This window comes from Meles meles, chromosome X (genome assembly GCF_922984935.1).
Source record: "Meles meles chromosome X, mMelMel3.1 paternal haplotype, whole genome shotgun sequence".
NCBI classification, from domain to species: Eukaryota; Metazoa; Chordata; class Mammalia; order Carnivora; family Mustelidae; genus Meles; species Meles meles.
Window position 1 is genome coordinate 75,424,153 of NC_060087.1, and position 21,832 is coordinate 75,445,984.

At 34.8% G+C, this 21,832-nt stretch overlaps 1 protein-coding gene across 1 annotated transcript in view; it reads left to right on the top strand.

Annotated features, from left to right (window-relative positions):
* The window catches only part of PCDH11X (protocadherin 11 X-linked), a 366,629-nt gene extending 345,186 nt beyond the window's left edge, over positions 1 to 21,443 (top strand). Inside the window, exons 4-5 of the mRNA XM_045996484.1 lie at positions 9,901 to 9,981; positions 21,327 to 21,443. Of these exons, the coding sequence (XP_045852440.1) occupies positions 9,901 to 9,981; positions 21,327 to 21,443 (198 nt within the window). The remainder of the gene's footprint in view (positions 1 to 9,900; positions 9,982 to 21,326) is intronic.
* The last annotated feature ends 389 nt before the right edge of the window (positions 21,444 to 21,832 follow it).

Consider the following 21,832-nt stretch of genomic DNA (forward strand, 5'->3'; position numbering starts at 1 on the left):
AGACTAAATGAAACAAGATGGGATCGGGAGGAAGGCAAACCATAAGTGACTCTTAATCTCACAAAACAAACTGAGGATTGTTGGGGGGAGGGGGTCTGGAGAAGGGGGTGGAATTATGGACATTGGGGAGGGTATGTGCTATGGTGAGTGCTGTGACGTGTGTAAACCTGGCGATTCATAGACCTGTACCCCTGGGGATAAAAATACATTATATCTTTTTAAAAAAAAATAAAAAATAAATTAAATTTTTTTTTAAAAAGCATTGTTCTTCTATGGATAACTTCTCTGCAAAGAGTGATAGCTTTATCTTTTTTCACATCATTATGTTTCTTGGAGAAATATCCTGCTGTGCTACATCATAATAACATGTAATCTCCCTGCTCAATTTAGTTGAGATTATGGAGACTCTGCTGATAGTAGCTGTTCTTTAAAGGCTGATCTATAATTTTGTAGAATAACCCTAGCCAAATATCAAGAGGTTTTATAAGATAAATACAACCATTAAAACTCTTAAATGAGGGACACCTGGGTGGCTCAGTTGGTTAAGCAGCTGCTTTCGGCTCGGGTCATGATCCCAGCGTCCTGGGATCGAGTCCCACATGGGGCTCCTTGCTCGGCAGGGAGCCTGCTTCTCCCTCTGCCTCTGCCTGCCAGTGCTCACTCTCTCTCTCTCTCTCTGACAAATAATAAAATCTTTAAAAAAAAAAAACTCTTAAATGAATATTAGTTTCAAGTTTTATAATCTAGAACCAAACCATCTGGCAAATCTCATATCAGGTTTTGTTAAGCTTCTGAGCTAGCTAAGTGTTAATTCATCCCTTTCTATAGCATTTGTCCTTCTTTAAACACACATAAATACTTTTAACTTAGTGATGATTGATGATTAAGCTAGAGGTCAAATTAAGTGCCCAATATTTTTTATTTTTCTTCCTGGTGATTTATTACCCTTGAAGACAATTTAAAAATAGCTGATTGCTTTTGGCATAAACTTTGGAATCTTCATGGATAAATGAATGTTTCTCCCAAATTAATCTGCTATTTTTTTAGATTTTTATTTTTTTATTTTTTATTTGTTTATTTCTTTTCAGTGTACCAGAATTCATTGTTTATGTACCACACCCAGTGCTCCATGCAATATGTGCCCTCCGTAATACCCACTATCAGGTTCACCCAACCTCCCACCCCTCGCCCCTTCAAATCCCTAAGGTTGTTTTTCAGAGTCCATAGTCTCTCATGGTTTGTCTCCCCCTCTAATTTACCCCAACTCCCTTCTCCTCTCCATTTCCCCATGTCCTCCGTGTTATTTCTTATGCTCCACAAATAAGTGAAACCATATGATAATTGACTCTCTGTGCTTGACTTATTTCACTCAGCATAATCTCCTCCAGTGCCATCCATGTTGATACAAAAGTTGGGTATTCATCCTTTCTGATGGAGGCATAATACTTCATAAGGAAGATGTGGTCCATATGCACTATGGAGTATTATGCTTCCATCAGAAAAGATGAATACCCAACTTTTGTATCAACATGGATGGGACTGGAAGAGATTATGCTGAGTGAAATAATCCGCTATTTTTGTTGCATTTACCTTAGGTCTTACTACATCCAGGAAAGAACAGTATATTCTTTTGATCCTAAACCATTTCAGAGAGACTCATACCAGTCTGGAAAATATTGTACAAGCCTATGGAATAACTCAACACTCTTTTCCTTAAGACCACATCTTTTTAGTTTTAATGATAGCAGTTATCCTAGAAAACAAATATGCAGTTTTAAAATAAATTTTAGTTTATATTAACCTATGTTAAATCATTTTTGCACCTTTCCATCCACCACTATCAATGTTTTTTTTGCTAGTATAAGTCCATGTCTCTTGACACCAATTTGAAATTAAAAAACAAAAACAAACAAAACACATACAAACATTAAAGGAGGATTATCTGTAAGACATAAATGTTCCAGATTCACAATGTCCTCTCTGTTCCAGAATGTTGATAAACATAGGTTTGCATGTCCCTTTAATTCTGGCAAATGTGACCTGATTATCCTGCGGACAGGAAACCTTAGTAAGTTGTATATTTTCTGGCATCACCTTATCTCAAACATAACAAAACAAAACAAAACAAAATAAAAACGTGGTTTACATTATTTTGTTAGTTTATATGGGAACATTTTACTCTGTATAACTTATTAGGAAATGTTATATTTGTCATATTTCTTCAAGCACGTAAGCTGTATAATATTTTTAGAAAATACTTTTAAGAATACTTGAAATCATTAATGAATGCTGAATATCAAAATCTGTTTAAATTTATTTATCTCCTTGTTTTCATCTGAAAAAATATGTATTTTCAAATAAATTTACATGCATTCAATAACATTTAGTGAATTCATTTTAAAACTTTCAATAATCAATTTTATTTATCTATTAAAGTCTATTTTATTTATCTTTATGCATTCATAGAAATGGTTAATATTAATTCTCAAATCTCGATGATTTCTGTAATTCTTCACTTTTATAAACCAACTTTTTTTTTGGAATGCCAACTATATTCACAAATAATTTATTTTATGTTATTAAGAAGAATTTATGTGTAATGGAAAGAGGTTTCTCCCAATTAGACATTATGTAAAAATTGTAAAAGTAAAGAATAACTAATGTCTGCCTTCTATGTTGCTTCCACCCTCAACCATCACATTATTGTGCTATCTATTGCAGCAGTTGGTATTTTTTTTAATTTTTCAGATATACAAACACATTTTGTAAGTAATTGGAATTCATAGTTTCAAAAATGTGGAGGTGCAAGGAGAGGGGGGAACCATGTAGTGGATGGCTGTTCATGGCTTCGACTTCATTTTATTAAAGAAGATATATCCATAATAGTTCAAGTGAGGAGAATAATTATAAGGTGTCAGACACTTTAATAGCTCAGTATTATACAATAGTTCTAAGAGGCTTTTATATTATATTCATTTCACAGATAATGAAACAGAGTCATCTTTAATTTCACAGAGTTCACAAAACAAGTAAAATGTAGAGCCAGATGCAGATTCCAAACTCCTGCCTTTTCCACTTTTGCACCACATTGCTGAGTAGATTTTAATCTCTTTTAAACCTATCTTTTCCTCCTTAGTGTTACCACTTCTGTTAATTTTAAGACAGAAAGGCTTGACAGAAGGACCTTAAGAAACATTAGGGAGAGTAAGAATCAACTAGGGTTTTTCCTATTTCAGGAAATCTCTAGAGTGTATTCATTGCAATTGAAATATGTGCTTTGTAATTTATTATGAAAATTAAGGTGTTTCCCCCCAAGAGTTTTAACGTATATTGTGGGTAAAAATAAACATCAAATTACACTTCAAATTTGTGAACTTTACCATAGTTCTGATGGATATTATTTCCATAGTAAGAATCTTGATTTCTTATAAGGAAGAAGTGAGAATGAGGCTATTTTTATAAAAGTAATCATTACAAGGATTACCAACATACTTATATGTCTTTAGGCAAATATTGTGGTGAGTATTAACTAGGACTCTCCAAAATATGTTTCATATGATGCTTTGAAAAGGCCGTTTTTTTTTTCTCCTTAACATGTCAATATGTCAACTGTATGGCAATAAAATAAAAATTATCTTTCAGTTAAACTCACATATAGTCTTTAGTAGCTGAAATTAAGTGATGACGATGACAATTTAGAATGTCACGTTTCTGCAATATCTGACATTCCTGGGGTGTGAATGATTACTGTGAAAATGGAAGCATACTTAATATTTCCAGTAGAAAACATGTTACATATGAGAAAGGAAAGTAATTGTTGAATACAATGAAATTTCTCTGGATTCTCTTTTTCCCATATTTTGAAACAATATGTAATACTGAGACTGTAGTCAGAAATATCATGATCTTATTCTAGCTATGATTTCCTCACCATTAGTTTTGAGTGGCAATAAAATTTCCAAGTGGGAAAATAAATGATATAATCCATATTTGTCCTTAAAATGATCACTGAATGAGTCTGAGTTTGCCTCATCCAGTAGTTTCAGCATTAGTCAAGTTAAGCAATGAAGTTAACATATTAAGTCATTAAGCTCAGATTCTGTGTGTGACACAGTCAGGAAAATATTTGAGAACAGTTAGAAGGTCCTGCCAGATTTAAAAGTTTCAATTACATTATGTTGTCTTTTCTCTTTTTTATGGCAAGGATTTTTTTTAAAGCTTTTATTTATTTATTTGGCAGATAGAGATCACAAGTAGGCAGAGAGGCAGGCAGAGAGAGAGAGAGGAGGAAGCAGGTTCCCTGCTGAGCAGAGAGCCCAATGCGGGGCTCAATCCCAGAACCCTGGGATCATGATCTGAGCCGAAGGCAGAGGCTTTAACCCACTGAGCCACCCAGGTGCTCCTGGCAAGGCTTTTATATATTGGGAACTGAATTTTACTTTTTTTAAAACTCATCTGTAACAGTTTCTTATTTTCCTTAAAAGCTAAATATGTTGGAAACTGGAAATATGTTCCCATTTATCACAAAAGATACAACATTGTACATATTTTGAGCTATAATTCACATTTCTGTGAATGGAAATTTGGCTGGAAAATCCCTTACTTCTTGCCCCAAACAAAAATTTGAGGTAGATTTCATATAATTAAGGGAATTTACTCTGAGTCAATGCTCCTTATAAGCCAGTCTCTTCTCACAGTCATAAATAAAATCATTCAAACAGAATATAGACAGTTTTTAAACCATGAAATTTCTAGATTCTGAAAGGTGAAATAATATAAATGAACATCTTTTATTTCATATATGTCTATTTTATTAGGCCAACAAGGCATCATTGGTGAAATAAGGTATTTTTGCTTAAAGGATTTAATATATTTTAAAACTACATTAAATTCCCTTCCAATGGAGTAGTTATAAAGTACTTTACCATTTCCTTGACAGCTTGACATCTGATTCCAAAAAAAGGAAAATGCAATTTGGTTCAGTACGTGGTGCATGTAAGGAAACAGAAATGTAGATGTGCACTCTATTTTTCAGGTATCATCAATGCACTATATTTCATTTCCTTAAAGAACTCAAGCTTATCAGAAAAGTATGAAATCTTGCCAATTGCAGCAACATGGATGGAACTAGAGAGGATTATATTAAGTAAAATGTCAGTAAGAGAAAGACAAATACCATATGATTTCAGGCATATGTGGAATTTAAGAAACAAACAAACAAACAAACAAACAAACAGATGAACAGAGGGGAAGGGAAGGAAAAATAAGATGAAAACTGAGAGGGAGCCAAAGCATAAGAGATTCTTAACTATGGTAAATAAACAGGGTTGATGGAGGGGACATGTGTGGGGAAATATGGTAATTGGGTGATGGGCATTGAAGAAGGCACTTTAAGTAATGGGCACTGGGTGTTATATGCAACAAATGAATTACTACATTCTACCTCTGAACTAATAATACAGCATATATTAACAAAATTTAATTTAAATTAAAAATTAAAAGAAAGTCAGGCATAAATTTATTTGAGCATGATTATTTCCTAGAATTGTCATTTCTCCTACTTACATTGTGATTAATCCTCAGCAGTTCTTTATATTGAAGCTCTTTTATTAGATGATTTCCTTGCTATTAGTTTTGTAACTAATTTGGGATTTGTTGGAAGAGGAAGTAATGGGAAGAGCATTGTCAGGGATGGGAGTATTATTTTACTCCTAAGTTGTCATTTTTATCCAAAACAAAATTCAATAAATTTTCCTAATATTTGAATATTGAAGTATCTTACAAAACAGAGATGTTTAATTGCCAAATATAAGTGGGCACAAAATATCCATATAATTAAACATTTAACAACCTAAAATACCATCTTTACCTAATTCAGTGGACATTTGAGTATGGCGTTATATATTTGAGGACAGACCAGACAGACAAAAATGCTTACGATTGACAGAAAATGTTTAAACCAGATTCTTAAAATGTGCATGGGAAATGTAACCCTAAGAGACTTGGTTTAAAAATATAATTAAATCTGAAATCTTAGCACAAATCTTCTTAGAAAGTTCTGTACCACAGTATTTTGCTTAAGTATATTTGAATATCTACATTGCTTACTGTATGGCTATAAAATCACCAGCTATCTTTGCAAACCCATCAAGAGTATATGATTAATTCACTTTCTAATACACTTGCCCCACCATGCAGCTATAACTCTATAACACTCCAGCCATAGTAACCACATTCTGGGGTTTCCTGTCTTGGACCATATTGCTTTCTATGAAACCAACAGTATGAAACAACAGCAAAATTCTTCCTCACTCTCTCCATCTAACATTTACCAGACTTATTTTATAGATGTGCCCATTAATCACAGTTTTTAGTCTGTGTTTCCTTTTCCTCTAGATCAGGGGTCAGCAAACTTTTTCTGTAAAGGGCCAGAATAGATATTTATATAATATGAGAAAACAAATTTCCACAAAATTTCAATTGATGATATTCAAATGTCAATTATGTATAATTGTAATATAGTTCTCCTCATGAGATAAGTGGATTTGTATATCTGATTTCTGGAAATGTCTTTCCATATAGTTACTGCCAAATACTGATATCAATCTATAGCATGTAGTTTTATTTCAACATATATATTTCTTAGAAGGTATGTAAAGTATTATATTATATTCTTTTCTTCATACTTTTAGCATGCCACCATGTTGAATATTAATGATTTCTTATTTGTCAGAGATAGGGCACAAGTAGGAGGAGTAGCAGACAGAGGGAGAAGCAGGCTCCCCACCAAGCAAGGAGCCCTATTTGGGACTTTGTCCCAAGACCCAAAGATCATGATCTGCGCCAAAGCAGACACTTAAATGACTGAGCCACCCAGGCATCCCACATATTAATAATCTTTAATTGAACGTTAGGTAAAAGCCCTTCAGTTGCATATTTTTCTACAGAGCTGGAGTATATAATGTAACTTGACATTACTTGATCAAACAATTGCAGTTGTCATCAAAATTACATTATTGCAATATAGGTCTTACATATAAGTACTGTATTATCTCATAATTTTAGCTAGATTTGTTAAGAGACATTATCAAGTTTGCAGCAAAAAATAATTTCCAAAGTAATTCAGTGTTTGATAATAGTGGTCAAGAGTGCTTCTAATTGGGCAAAATTTCAGTGCTGCCTTAATCTCAAAAACAAACAAACAAACACACAAAATAACAAACAAACAAACAAAACTCAGTAAAACTTTGCCAGTGCCAAACCATCCAACAGCTTGTGTGGTAGGACAAGTCAGGATATTTGACTTGTATATTTGACAAAAGTTCACATAATAACAATAGTTCCACTAACAATAGTAAATGCAGCTCACTATTGACCTTACACATGATAAACTCATTTTCCATGAAGTACCTGCTGATGTTTAATACAATAAAAAACTATAGGCTTTGAATGCCTCATATTTTCCCAAGCCTTATAAATTCGCCCAACTGAACTTTTTTCTATGCCACATATATTTTACTCGCCATTAGCTATAAGACTTCTTAGCAGATGCCACTTCAAGTTTTTCTGAATTAATGTTTTCTCAGCTTCACTGGAATTATTTTTGCCAGTTCTATCCCACACAGACTATTCATTGATAGAGGCTAATTCTTTAGTCACTCCAAACTTAGCATTGTTTCCTCAAGTAACTAACAACTAAATATTGTTGGTAATATCTGTTAACTCAAGAAGATAAGAAAAACCACTTGAATTATCTATCCTTACCTTATTTTTAAAATTAAGTATTGATATTGTTTTTAATGTTCTCAACTTTGGAGTAACTCTACTTGTTGAAGTGTTTGTCTCAAGTTTCCTTTCTCTAGATAAATTTATTTGGCTATTGTAAACAAATGCAACTTAATTAGCTCCCCATTAATAAGTATTGTTCTCTGCTTGGCTAACAAATAAGACTTTTAGAAACTTACCTTTTTTAAGATTTTATTTATTTATTTGACACACAGAGAGAGATCACAAATAGGCAGAGAGGCAGGCAGAGGGGGAGGGGGAAGCAGGGTCCCCATTGAGCAGAGAGCCCAATGCGGGCCTTGATCCCAGGACCCTGAGATCATGACCTGAGCTGAAGACAGAGGCTTAACCCATTGAGCCACACAGGCGCCCCAGAAACTTACTTTGATCACAGTCTAATTTTCATTTTTTTTTTAATTTTGTGAAGAAATTCTGCTGTGATGAGATGCTCCATTTTAACTGTTTAATTCTTTTGACTGTTGCTTTCTTGTGAGTTGGAATATTGTGATGAGTGATCAGTCTGGTAATATATGTGTGTATTGAATTCTTTTTGTCACAATCATAGTGCAATTGCATAAAAAACCTGATTTGCCATTTAATTAGATAACAAAATAATTCCTGCTTAGCTGGGCTTTAGAAGTATATGTTCCAAGTCTGATTGTCTCTTCTTTTCTTGATTTGACATAATGGTCATGCCCAAGTAATATGAGTAAATAGTCACATTAAGGTGATATGTGGGGCACTTGAAACTATGGAGAAGGAAAAATAATTTTCCCTCTCTGCTTGTAGGTTCTCAGTTGAGACTTCCTGTATAAAAGGCAAATTAACAGGAGAAAAACAAACAGAAGTTTAATAACATGCACGCTTCCTGTATACATGGAGAATACTCAGAAAAACTGAGTCAACTTTCTGAAGTGGCCCATGACATTGCCCTAAGTCCATCTTCAGTTAAAGACAAAATATATGGGGTGTGTGTGTGTGTGAAACAGTTAAGAAAGGTTACCAGGAAGAGCACATTAAACAAGTAAACCATCTGTTATGTTTAAGTTTGTTGCCTTCTCCATTGATGAGTTTTTAAAAATTTAGTCACCCTTCTCTTCCAGGAACAGAGAAGGAAACATCCTTATAAATGGAGATTTTCCTTATAAATATAGTGTTTCTTATGAAACACTTCTACTCAGTTATTCAGAACTTTTCTTAAGTCTTCTTTTTCTTAAATAATCTTTATGCCAAAGAGACACATTTTGGGGTGACAAAATCTGCTCTCCTTCAAAACACTGTCAAGTAATTATGGTATCACTGCAATTTGTAGCACACCAGCAGTATGAAGTTCTGAGAGTGTGAAAAAAGATCTCAGTTATACTACTCAACTCTGTTATTATAGCATGAAAGTTATCAAGATTCACTGAGTTTTCTCAGCTTCTTGAAAAAATTTTTCACTTTCATAGATCAAGTGATAAATTTTTACCAAATCCTTTACCATATAGACTAAAACAAAATATACAAAAAGTGTGTATAGTATGCATTCATTATTTTAAAAACAGAAAACTTACTCTTTGTATCCTGAAGAAAATTCAATGAATAAAAACATCATCTTTTTCAAAACCTTCATAATTATTCTTGTTTGGTAGGTTAGTATCTTCATATTGGTTCAGAAATTTCTTGGCACTTACTAAATATATTTATATATTAGGCAGCAAATTTGCAATGTGCTGGCAAACAGGATAAGTTTTAATTTCAGATTATGATGGATTCATAAATACAAGCTGTTGAAGACATTGAGTTATAAAGCACTTGAGCAAAAATCCCTCCAGCTTAAATTTCGTCAATTTAAATATTTCAAATTGTCCTCTACATTTCCATTTATGTATTTAATTGAACACTTAAAAGTAAAACTGAAATTTAAGTTCCATGAGAATTCTTTTCTCTTTCCATTCCTAGAGCCTAGAGTTTTGACTGCCGTATTACAACTCCTCAATGACTATGATGTGTACAGGGATTTAGCGAGGAACTGTTTTATTTACTCATATTTCATGCATGTGTGCAATGCACTGCATTTTTTCACTTTTAACAAACCACTGAAAAAGTACTTGTATTTCTTTTCTCCTTCTAAAGCCAATGAAGGAGGTTGTACAATCTCATACCCCAATGAAAGAGTCAACAACTGTGGAGATCTGGATTCATCCCGAACCACAGGTATGAAAGGAAACACTTGATATTTTTCAGTTTCCTATAATTGATTTTTATGAACATAAAAGGCATAGTCTTAAGTTATGTTTCTCAATATGTGTCCCATGAAGGTTCTTTAGATGTTTTGTGCCAGACTCTAGTGTAAAAATATGACAGGAAATACATGTTTCTTCCTAGTGTTGTTTGCTAATAATAGTGGAGTTAATTTATTTGTTGAATAAGATACAAGCATTCCTCAAAAAGTATCTTCTAAATGACTGGCTCCTCCACCTATTTTTAAGTCTACTTCTGAAATCATGGATTGAAAAAAAAATCACAACTGCTGTTTTATCTTATGATTTAATATAGGGAAATTTGTTTTTATGCTAAAGGCAAATTTTAGCAAAACCTCACTAAAATAACTTCAGGTGGAAACAACATTGATTTTTTAAATTCAAGTTACAAGGTACTTTAAAAAAAGAAAAAACTTCTCATTTCAATCATAACAGCTCAAAACTTGACTAATGAATCTAATTCCACTTTTTTGCTGAGTAGAGACCCTTAAGGGGGCTTCAAAATTGGAGTGAGCAGACCAATATCTAGACATTTTTACACTATTTGTTATTTTGTGATTGGTTAACTTACTGTTTTTAGTAAAGTAAAAGTTCTGAATCTGACCCTTTGGGTGCCAAATTAATAACCATAAATTGAACCCTACCTAGTTATTTTAATATGCTTTTCATTTTTTTACAAAACATATACATTTAGAAAATGTAGAAAAATAATGCTTAAGTACAATGTTAAGAAAAAATGTAATTGTTGCAGGATCATTGAGCATGACAGCCAAGAAAGAATTCTTGAGATGTTTTACAATGCAACTTAGTAAGTTTATTCAAGTATCATAATGACAGGACCCATGGGCCAAAAGACCTGAATTTTTGCTGTGTGAAGCTTGTGGTTATCTGCATAGTGCTTGAGTGGGAGGGTACATGCCAGGAGTATTAGATCATAAATGTCTTCTTCAAATTTCCACTCATAAAACGACTTTTCCAAGATTTCTCTGGTCTTTATCTTTCAGTCCAATATTAGCTATCAATGAGATATACAGGCGTCATGAGACCCATTAAGAATGTAACACCCAGCACTTATTTGATCCTTATCAAAACTATGTAAGTTACAGGTCTTCTGGGCTAAAGGTGAACATTTTTTTGCTGCTATCCTCCATCATAATGAAAAGAAAATAAGATCTGTTTATTATTTATTATTTCATGTGTTTCTGAAATTCATGAAATGCATGTGTTCTATAAAAATAACATTCTACAATATTTCACAAAGTTAATTTATGTTCTTGGGGAAGAGTTACAGAGTTAATTTATTCACTGTGAGAAAAAAAATGATTAGTCAAATAAAGGAACATTACAAGCAGGGAACTATCCAAATTGTTACAAGTTTTAAATTACTCAAGTCTGACATAGTGAGGTTTTGCCAAATGTAAAAGTGATTTTCAAGCCTTGCACCTCTGATTTAATCCCAAGAAAATTGATAAGGATGTGTAATATAGGTAATATGATCTACATTTGTACCCTCAGTTAAGAACCTATTGCAGTCCTTTAAACCTTGAAGATATTTGTTATACATAATTGTTCTGTATTATTAGAAAGTGTTTTTAAGAAGTTAAAAAAAGAAACTTTTGTAGTCTTCAGAAGAGCAGTTTTGAGGAAAAGCACATAATTTTTAAAAATGTACTTTAAGTTGCAAAAATCTGAACAACTGGTGTGACATAGGGTATGACAGGGATAAATAAAAGTCAGATGGAATTAGACCTTATTATGTAACACTCTTTATCTATAAATAAGAAGATGCTCTATCATATATATGATAAAGCATCTATATAACTATTTTTATTGCATTCTACTAAATGGAGTACAATGTAATTAACTGTGCTAATTCTTTGCCAGTTACTACTGTTTTCACTTAGAAATTCACTTAGCAATTAAAATCTTTTTAGAGACACAATAATTCCTTATATAGGGGGTGTTTTTTTTTAAGATTTTATTTATTCATTTGACAGATAGAGATCACAAGTAGGCAGAGAAGCAGGCAGAGAGAGGAGGAAGCAGGCTCCCTGCTGAGCAGAGAGCCCGATGTGGGGCTAGATCCCAGGACCCTGGGATCGTAACCTGAGCCGAAGGCAGAGGCCTTAATCCACTGAGCCACCCAGGTGCCCCTAGGGGGTGCTTTTTGCTTGAAACTGTTTTAGTTAGGTAAGTCTTTTAAGTACCTGACAGCCTTGAGTATCTTTACACTCTGAGACTTCAGTTAAAAATAAAAATATGTGGGGTGCCTGGGTGGCTCAGTGGGTTAAGCCTCTGCCTTCGGCCCAGGTCATGATCTCAGGGTCCTGGGATCGAACCCCACATTGGGCTATCTGCTCAACAGGGTGCCTGCTTTCCCCTCTCTCTCTGCCTGCCTCTCTATCTACTTATGATCTCTTTCTCTCTCTGTGTCAAATAAATAAAATCTTAAAAAAATAAAATAAAATAAAAATATGTCATAGAGTGTTGGATTAAAATGTTTAGTATTACTATTCATTTGAAACAGATAGGGACTTCTCAACATTATTTTTGATAAATATCATGCATGCCTTTATAAAGATTGAAGAAAATATTTGAATCATGAAAAAGCTGCTATGGTTCATTATGAAGTATTTCATTTAATAAGACATTTATTTAAAATATTTAAAAAGCAAAGATCAAGGAAAGAATATCCAATAGTAAAAAGACAGTCTCTTCAACAAATGCTGCTAGGAAAACTGGACAGCAATATGCAGAAGAATAAAATTGGATCATTTTATTAAACCATACACAAAAATAAACTCAAAATGGATGAAAGACCTAAATGGGAAACAGGAAACCATTAAAATCCTAGAGTAAAACACAGGCAGTAAGCTCTTTGACATCAGCCTTAGCAACTTCTTACTAGATACATCTCCTGAGGCAAGGGAAACTAAAGCAAAAATAAACTATTGGGACTTCATCAAGATAAAAATGTTCACACACCAAAGGAAACAATCAACAAAACTAAAAGGCAATCTTCAGAATGGGAAAAGATCATATAGCTAATAAAGTGTTAGTAACCAAAAATTTTAAAGAACTTATCAAACTGAAGAACTCAAGACCCCAAAACCAAATAACCCAGTTAAAAAAATGGGTAGAAAAGAGAGGAAGCAAGATGGTGGAGGAGTAGAAAACCCAGTTTCAACTGGTCCTTTGAACTTAGCTTTGATATCTATCAGACTGGAAGATAAACAGAAAGGGGAGGAAGCATCCATAAACTGGCTCCTGAAATGTGATATAACACCACTAGGCAAAATCAGAATCCTTAGAATTCTGCTCTAGTGAGAGACACCCCTCTCTGAAAGAGGCTCTAGAAATAAAAAGATGGAATTCTGGGTAGGACATTGTGGTCTCAGGATCCAAAGAGCCACAGAACGAATTTGGGGTGACTTAAGCATAGAGTGCCCTAGTGCTGAAACAGGTTATGGTGTGTGAGCCCAGGAGCAGACTCTGCTCAGATCACCATAAACCATGAGCCAGGCTGGTCACTAATCACTCTTTTCCTGAACAGCTTGGAAAAGAATAGAATCCAGGAACAGGTGGAAAACCCAGCTTGATCCAAACTGTGAGATTATAGTCCCTCTTCCTCTCCCACCCACCCTATTTTTTTTTTAAATTTTATTCTTGTTTTTCATTTTGGCTTTGTTTTTCTGTAGTGGCTTCTGAACACTCTGGATTTGGCTAGGGTACATCTTGCTTGGGTCATGGTTGATATTTTGGATTCTGTTTATTTGCCCAGCCATTATTCTCTGGACAGAATGACAAGAAGGAGGAATTCACATAAAAAAAATCAGAGACAGTGTTCTCTGTCATAGAGATAATTGATACGGATATAAGTAAGATTGAGAGATAGAATTCAGGACAGCAGTCATAAAGTAAATAAAAAGGCTTGAAAAAAGCATTAGTGACAACACAGAAACTCTAAGGGCAGAAATGATATGTAATCAGGCCAAACTTAAAAATACCATGAATGAGATGCAGTCTAAACTAGATACTCCACCAGCTAGGGTCATTGAGGCAGAAGGGAGAATAAGTGATCTATAACATAAGCTGATGTAAAGGAAGGAAGTTGAGGAAAACATAGACAGGCAGCTAGTAGCCCATGAAAAAAGGACTGGAAAGAATAATGATGTCATAAAATATTCCCCCCTTGGAATTTTTGGGATTCACAAAAGGGCAGAATGAATGAGAGGGTTAGAAGGTATATCTAAGCAAATCATAGCTGAGAAGTTCCCAAATCTGGGAAAGGAAACAAGCACTCATGTCCAAAAGGCAGAGAAGATCCATCCCAAAATCAATAAAAATAAATCAACATCCTGATATATAATGATGAATCCTGCAAATCATATAGCCAAAGAAACTATTCTGAGAGTAGCTAGGGAGAGAAGGTTCCTTACATATGAAAGGAGGAACATGAGAATAACATCAGATCTATCCACAGAAACCTGGCAAGCCAGAAAGGGCACAGGACATTTAGGCTACTAAATGAGAAGAATATGCAGCAAATAATACTTTACCTAACAAACCTGTCATTCAGAACATATGGAGAGCTTCCATAACAGGCAGAAACTGAAAGGATATGTGACCACCAAGACAGCCCTGCAAGAATGTTAAGGAAGATTCTGTAAATGAAGAGAGAACCCAAGAGTAACATAAACCAGAAAGTAACTGAGGAAATCTACAGAAACGGGGAATTTATAGTCAATACAATGACACTACTTTCATATATTTCAATAATTACTCTGATTATAAATGGACTGAATGTTCCCAGAAAAAAACACATAGTTTCAGATTGGATAAAGAAGCAGGACCCATCCTTATGTTGTCTAAAAGAGAATCATTTTGAACATAAAGACACCTCCAGATGGAAAGTGAAGGGATGGAGAAATATTTACTGTGCCAATGGATCTCAAAAGTAAGATAGGGTTGCAATCTTCATATCAGACTAGATTAGATTAGATTAGATTTTAAACCAAAGACTGTAATAAGAGATGTAGAGGGACAATATATCATACTTAAAGGGTCTATCCTACAAGACGATCTAACAAATTTAAATATCTATGCCCAACATGGGAGCAGCCAATTATATAAAGCAATTAATAACCAAAATAAAGAAACATATGGATAATAATATATTAAGAGAAGGAGACCTCAACACTCCACTCTCAGCAATGGACAGATCATCTAAGTAGAACATCAACAAAGAAATAAGAGCTTTGAATGACACATTGGACCAGATGGACTTTGTATATATATATGTGTGTGTGTGTGTGTGTGTGTGTGTATATAATCTTCTATGCTAAAACAACAGAATAGTCATTCTTCTTGAGGGCACGTGGAACTTTCTCCAGGTAGACCACATACTGGATCACAAATTAGGTCTCAACTGATACCAAAACACTGAGATTATTCTCTGCCTATTTTCAGACCACAGTGCTTTGAAGCTGGAACTCAACCACAAGAAGAAATATGGAAAGAACTCAAACGCCTGAAACCTAAAGAGCATTCTGCTAAAGAATGAAAGTGTCTCAACTAATGAATTGTTGAAAACGACGTGGAAAACTAATGATATACTATATGTTGGCTAACAGAACAACAACAACAACAACACCAATACTAATACTAATAATAATAATAAAGAATGAATAGGTCAACCAGGAAATTAAAGAACCCGTTGAAACCATGAAAATGAAAACAAATCAGCTCAAAACATATGGGATACTACAAAGGCAGTCCTAAGAGAGAACTACATAGTATTCCAAGTCTCTCTCAAAAAATTAGATAAAGGCCAAGTGTGCAAGCTAACTGTACACCTAAATGACCTGGAGAAAGAACAGAAAATATAGCTTAAACCAAGAAGGAGAAGAGAAATAACAAAGATTAGAGTATAAATCAATAATATAGAGAGCAGAAGAACAGTAGAACAGATCAACAAAACTAGAAGCTGGTTCTTTAAATTATTAATAATAGTGATAAACTGCTGGACAGTCTTACCCAAAAGAAAAGGGAAGGGACCCAAATTAGTACAATCATGAGTGAAAGAAGAGAGATCATGAATAACACCAAGGAAATAGAAACAATTATTAGAACATATCACCAGCAACTATATGCCAACAAATTATACAGCCTGGAAAAAATTAATGAGTTCCTGCAAATTTATAAACTACCAAGACTGAAACAGGAAGAAATAGAAAACAATAAAATTGAAACAGTAATCAAAAAACTCCCAAAAAATAAGAGTCCAGGGCTAGACGGTTTCCCAGAGGAATTCTACCAAATATTCAAAGAAGAAATAATTTCAATTCTACTGAAGATGTCTCAAAAAATAGAAATGGATGGAAAACTTCCAAACACATTCTATAAGACCAGGATTACGCTGATCCCAAAACCATGAAAAGACCCCATAAAAAAACGAGAATTACAGACAAATTACCATGATGAACATAGATGCCAAAATACTCAACAAGATCCTAGCCAATAGGATACAACAGTACATTAAAAAGATTAAATGCCATGAGCAGGTGGGATTTAGCCCTGGGATGCAAGGGTGATTCAGCATTCACAAATCAATCAATGTGATAGATCACATGAACAAAAGAAGGAACAAGAAACATATGATTCTCTCAATTGATGCAGAAGAAGCATTTGACACAATACAGCATCCTTTCTTGATTAAAACTCTTCAAAGTATAGGGATATAAGGAACATATATCAATATCATAAAATCAATCTATGAATAGCCCACAGTGAATATCATTCACAATGGCAAAAAACTAAGAGCTTTCCCTCAAGGTCAGGAACACAACAGGACTGCCCACTCTCGTTATGATTGTTCAACATAGTAGTAGAAATCCTAGCCTCAGCAATCAGATAACAAAAGGAAATAAAAAGTATTCCAATTGGAAAAGAAGTCAAACTTTCTCTCTTTGCAGATGACATGATATTTTTACTTGGAAAACCCAAAAGACTCCACCCCCATATTACTAAAACTCATACAGCAATTCAGTAATATGGCAGGATACAAAATTAATGCACAAAAATCAGTTGCATTTATATATACTAACAATGTGACAGAAGAATTAGAAATTAAGGCATTGATTCTATTTACAATAGTGCCCCAAACCATAAGATACCTAGGAATAAACCTAACCAAAGAGGTAAAAGATCTATACTCTAGAAATGACAGAAAACTTATGAAAGAAATGGAGGAAGACATAAAGATATGAAAAATTATTCCATGGTCATAGATTGGCAGATTAAACATTGTGAAAATGTTTATAGTGCCTCGAGTAATATACACTTCCAATGCAATCCCTATCAAAATACTACTGACATTATTCACAGAGTTGGAATAAACAATCCTAAAATTTGTATGGAACCAAAAAAGACCCCAAATCATTGGGGGATTGTTGAACAAGAAAACCAAAGCTGGCAGCATCACAATGCCTGACTTCAAGCTATATATCAAAGCTATGAGCATCAGGAAAACTTGGTATTGACACAAAAATAGACCCAAAGAGCCTTGGAACAGAATGAAGACCCCAGAAATGGACTCTCAACTGAATGATCAACTAAGGTTTGACAAAGCAAGAAAGAATATCCAATGGGGGAAAAAAAACCCACAATCTCTTCAGTATATGGTGCTGGGGATATTAGACAGCAACATGCAGGAGAATTAAACTGGGCCATTCTCTTACACCACACACAAAGATAAACTCAAAATGCATGAACAACCTCAATGTGAGACAGGAATCCATCAAAATCTTAGAGAAGAACAAAGACAATAACCTCTTGACCATCAGCCACAGCAACTTCTTTCAAGAAACATCTCCAAGGGCAAGGGAAGCAAAAGCAAAAATGAACTTTGAGGACCTCATCAAGATAAAAAGCTTCTGCACAGCAAAGGAAAATGCCAACCAAATTAAGAGGCGACCCATGGAATGGAAGAAGGTATTTTCAAATAACATTACACTTAGAGGGATGGTATTCATTGGCTATAAATTACTTCTCAAAATCAACACCCCCAAAAATAAATAAATAAATAAATATAACCCAGTCAAGAAATGGGCAAAAGACATGAAAAGACACTTCTCCAAAGAAGACATACAAATGGCTAACAGACACATGAAAAAAATTTCACCATCATTAGCCATCAGAGAAATACAAATCAAAACGACAATTAGATACCATGTCACACCACTTAGAATGGCAAAAATTAAAAAGGCAGGGACAAAAAAGTGTTGGCAAGGATGCAGAAAAAGGGTAACCCTCTTTTTTTTTTAAGATTTTTTTTTCATTTAACAGAGAGAGAGAGATCACAAGTAGGCAGAGAGGCAGGCAGAGAGAGAGGGAGAGACAGACTCCCTGCCAAGCAGAGAGCCCAATGCAGGGCTGAATCCCAGATCCCTGAGACCATGACCTGAGCTGAAGGCCAAGGCTTAACCTCTGAGCCACCCAGGCACAAGTAGAACTCTCTTGCACTGTTGATGGGAATGCAAGCTGGTACATCCATTCTGGGAAAACTGTATGGAGGTTCCTTAAGATGTTAAAAATAGAGCTACCCTTACAACCCAGCAATCACACTAGATATTTACCCCAAAGGTACAGATGTAGTGAAAAGAATGGGTAAATGCAACCCAATGTTCATAGCAGCAATGTCCACAATAGCCATCCTGTGGAAGGAGATGGGATACCCTTCAACAGATGAATGGATGAAGATATGATTTATATATACAATGGACTATTACTCAGCCATCAGAAAGAATTAATACCTACAATTTTCATCAATATGGATGGAATTGGAGGGGGTTACATTAAGTGAAATAAGATACATAAGTGAAGCAGAGAAAGACAATTATCAAATGTTTTCATTCATCAGTGGAATATAAGGAATAGCACAGAGGATCATAGGGGAAGAGAGTGAAAACTGAATGGAAGGAAATCAGAAAGGGAGAGAAACCATGAGAGACTCTGGACTCTGGGAAACAAACTGAAAGTTACAGAAAGAAGGGAGTGGGGAAATGGGGTAACCTGGTGGTGGGTATTAAGGAGACCACGTGTTGTAATTATCACTGAGTATTATATACAACTAATAAATATTTGAACACTACATCAAAAACTAATGATGTATTATATGTTGGCTAATTGAACACCACCACCACCACCACCACCATCATCATCACCACCACCATAAAAGTGGGCAGAATATGTGAATATATATTATTCCAAAGAAGACATAGAGATATCTAATAGACACAGGAAAAGATGCTCAACATCAGTCATCAGTAGGAAAATACAAATCAAAACCATGAGAAATGATCTCACACCTGTCAGAATGGATAAAATTAACACAGAAAAGAACTAAATTTATAAAGTCTTCTGAGATCTAAATTTCTCACCTCTAGTAATAAGGATATTTCTTTACCTCTTTGTACAGGAAGGATACATTTCACATGGGAGATTTCTTTCCTTCTTTCATGGGAACAGAAGAGGTTCTGAGTGTCTTTCCTGCATAGGCTGTATCTTAATTAACTTATCGTTAAAATAATCAGTATGCTAAAATTTTGAGGGCAGTTTGCAGGTGGTCCTTACATAGCTGTCATCTTAGCATCTGTGTAGAACTTCTGGTAAATAGCTACTCAAAAATAGTAATTGACCAGTTCTGCACATGCCATATACATACACCACTTAATATGGAATTATTTTTTTAATAATGAAGCATTTTATAATGATTTTTTCCCCCTTGCATAGTAAATTCTCTTGTGCACCTTCTCTGTCTTTGGTTCTTAATAATTACTATGCTCAGTGAACTAAAACTAAATAATATTCTGTCAAAAAATCAAAACAAGGGGCGCCTGGGTGGCTCAGCGGGTTAAAGCCTCTGCCTTCAGCTCAGGTCATGATCCCAGCATCCTGGGATAGAGCCCTGCATCAGGCTCTTTGCTTGGCTGGGAGCCTGCTTCCTCCTCTCTCTCTGCCTGCCTCTCTGCCTGCTTGTAACCTCTATCTGTCAAAAAAATGAATCTTTAAAAAAATCAAAACAAAATAAAAACTAGTATATTTTAGGGGTCTTTTCATGGTTTTCTATGATTTTCAATAGCCAACTACCTTTCTTGTGAAAAAAATATTCTACTTAGATGACAGCCTGAGTATGAATATAAACATTAATTTGGCTCCCACTGTACTTCATTGAATACAGCTATATTGTGATTGTTGGTGTGGAAATGTTGGCCAAGAAAGAATTGAGATGTCTTTGGTATAAAAAGGTTTTTTATTATGCACAGGAATAGGACCCATGGGCAGAAAGAGATGCCCTGGGATTGTGAGGAGCAACTGATTATATACTTTGGATTGCAGGGAGATAAAGACAAAGGAAGTTTCCAAAAGGACTTTTCATGAAGACTCACAGGATCCCAGAGGGCTAACTGTTGTCAAGCTAAGGTTGTTCTTCCCTCTAGCAAGGCATTAACAATACGATTGGGAGTTCTGGGACACCTAGATGTCTCAGTCAGTTAATTATTTGACTCTTGATTTCCACTTGGGTCATGATCTCAGGGTTGTGAGGTCAAGCCATGTGTCAGGCTTTGCGCTGAGTGTGGAGTCTACTTAATATTCTCTCTCTCCCTCTCCCTCTGCCCCCACCCTCACTATACATATATATACACACACACACATATGCATATATATATATATATATATATATATATAAAATTCCTAGAGGAATATCATACTCTACCTGTCTCAAGTATTTGTCAATGGATTGCAGGTTTTAAGGAAATTTAACTTTATCTGTATTTCTTTCTTTCTTTGCTCCCCAGATCAATCATGACTTACATTTATTGAGAAATATGTAGCTAGGTGCAGTAGTTCTAGGCAACTGCTGTAGAATAAATAAGAGGGGAGAAAGGATCCTACTGCTTGGCATTAGTTCCCCAGATCTTAAGGCTCACAGCTAGTAACTCATCTCTCCCACAAAGAACATAAATGACTTCTGGCACAGAAAGTAAATAAAATAGAACAAACACTATGAGATGAAACAAAAGAATTAAAAATAGAACAAATTTTTACTTTGAAAAGATGGTGGAAGTCATATGTGACAATGGTATTTGTATTTTTTATTGAACAAAATGTATATAAACTTATTCTGTACCAAGTAGTCTTTTAAACAATTAAAATGTTAACTCACTGAATTCTCACTACAAACCTATCACAATTATTAAACCTGTTGTTGTTGTTATTATTAACTCTTTTTTATAGATGAAGGAGCTGGGATACAGAGATGTTTTAGCAAACACCAAAGATAGGAGGCAAAATCCCTGGATCTGGCTCCAAAACTACTCTTCTCACCTTTATGATATGAAGAGCACACATTGAGATACCACCTGACACCAGTTGGCATGGCCAAAATTAGCAAGACAGGAAACAATGTGTGTTGGAGAGGATGTGGAGAAAGGGGAACCCTCTTACACTGTTGGTGGGAATGCAAGTTAGTGTAGCCACTTTGGAGAACAGTGTGGAGATTCCTGAAGAAATTAAGAATAGAGCTTCCCTATGACCCTGCAATTGCCCTGCTGGGTATTTACCCCAAAGATACAGATGTAGTGAAAAGAAGGGCCATCTGTACCCCAATGTTTATTGCAGCAATGGCTACGGTCACCAAACTGTGGAAAGAACCAAGATGCCCTTCAACGGATGAATGGATAAGGAAGATGTGGTCCATATACACAATGGAGTATTATGCCTCCATCAGAAAGGATGAATAC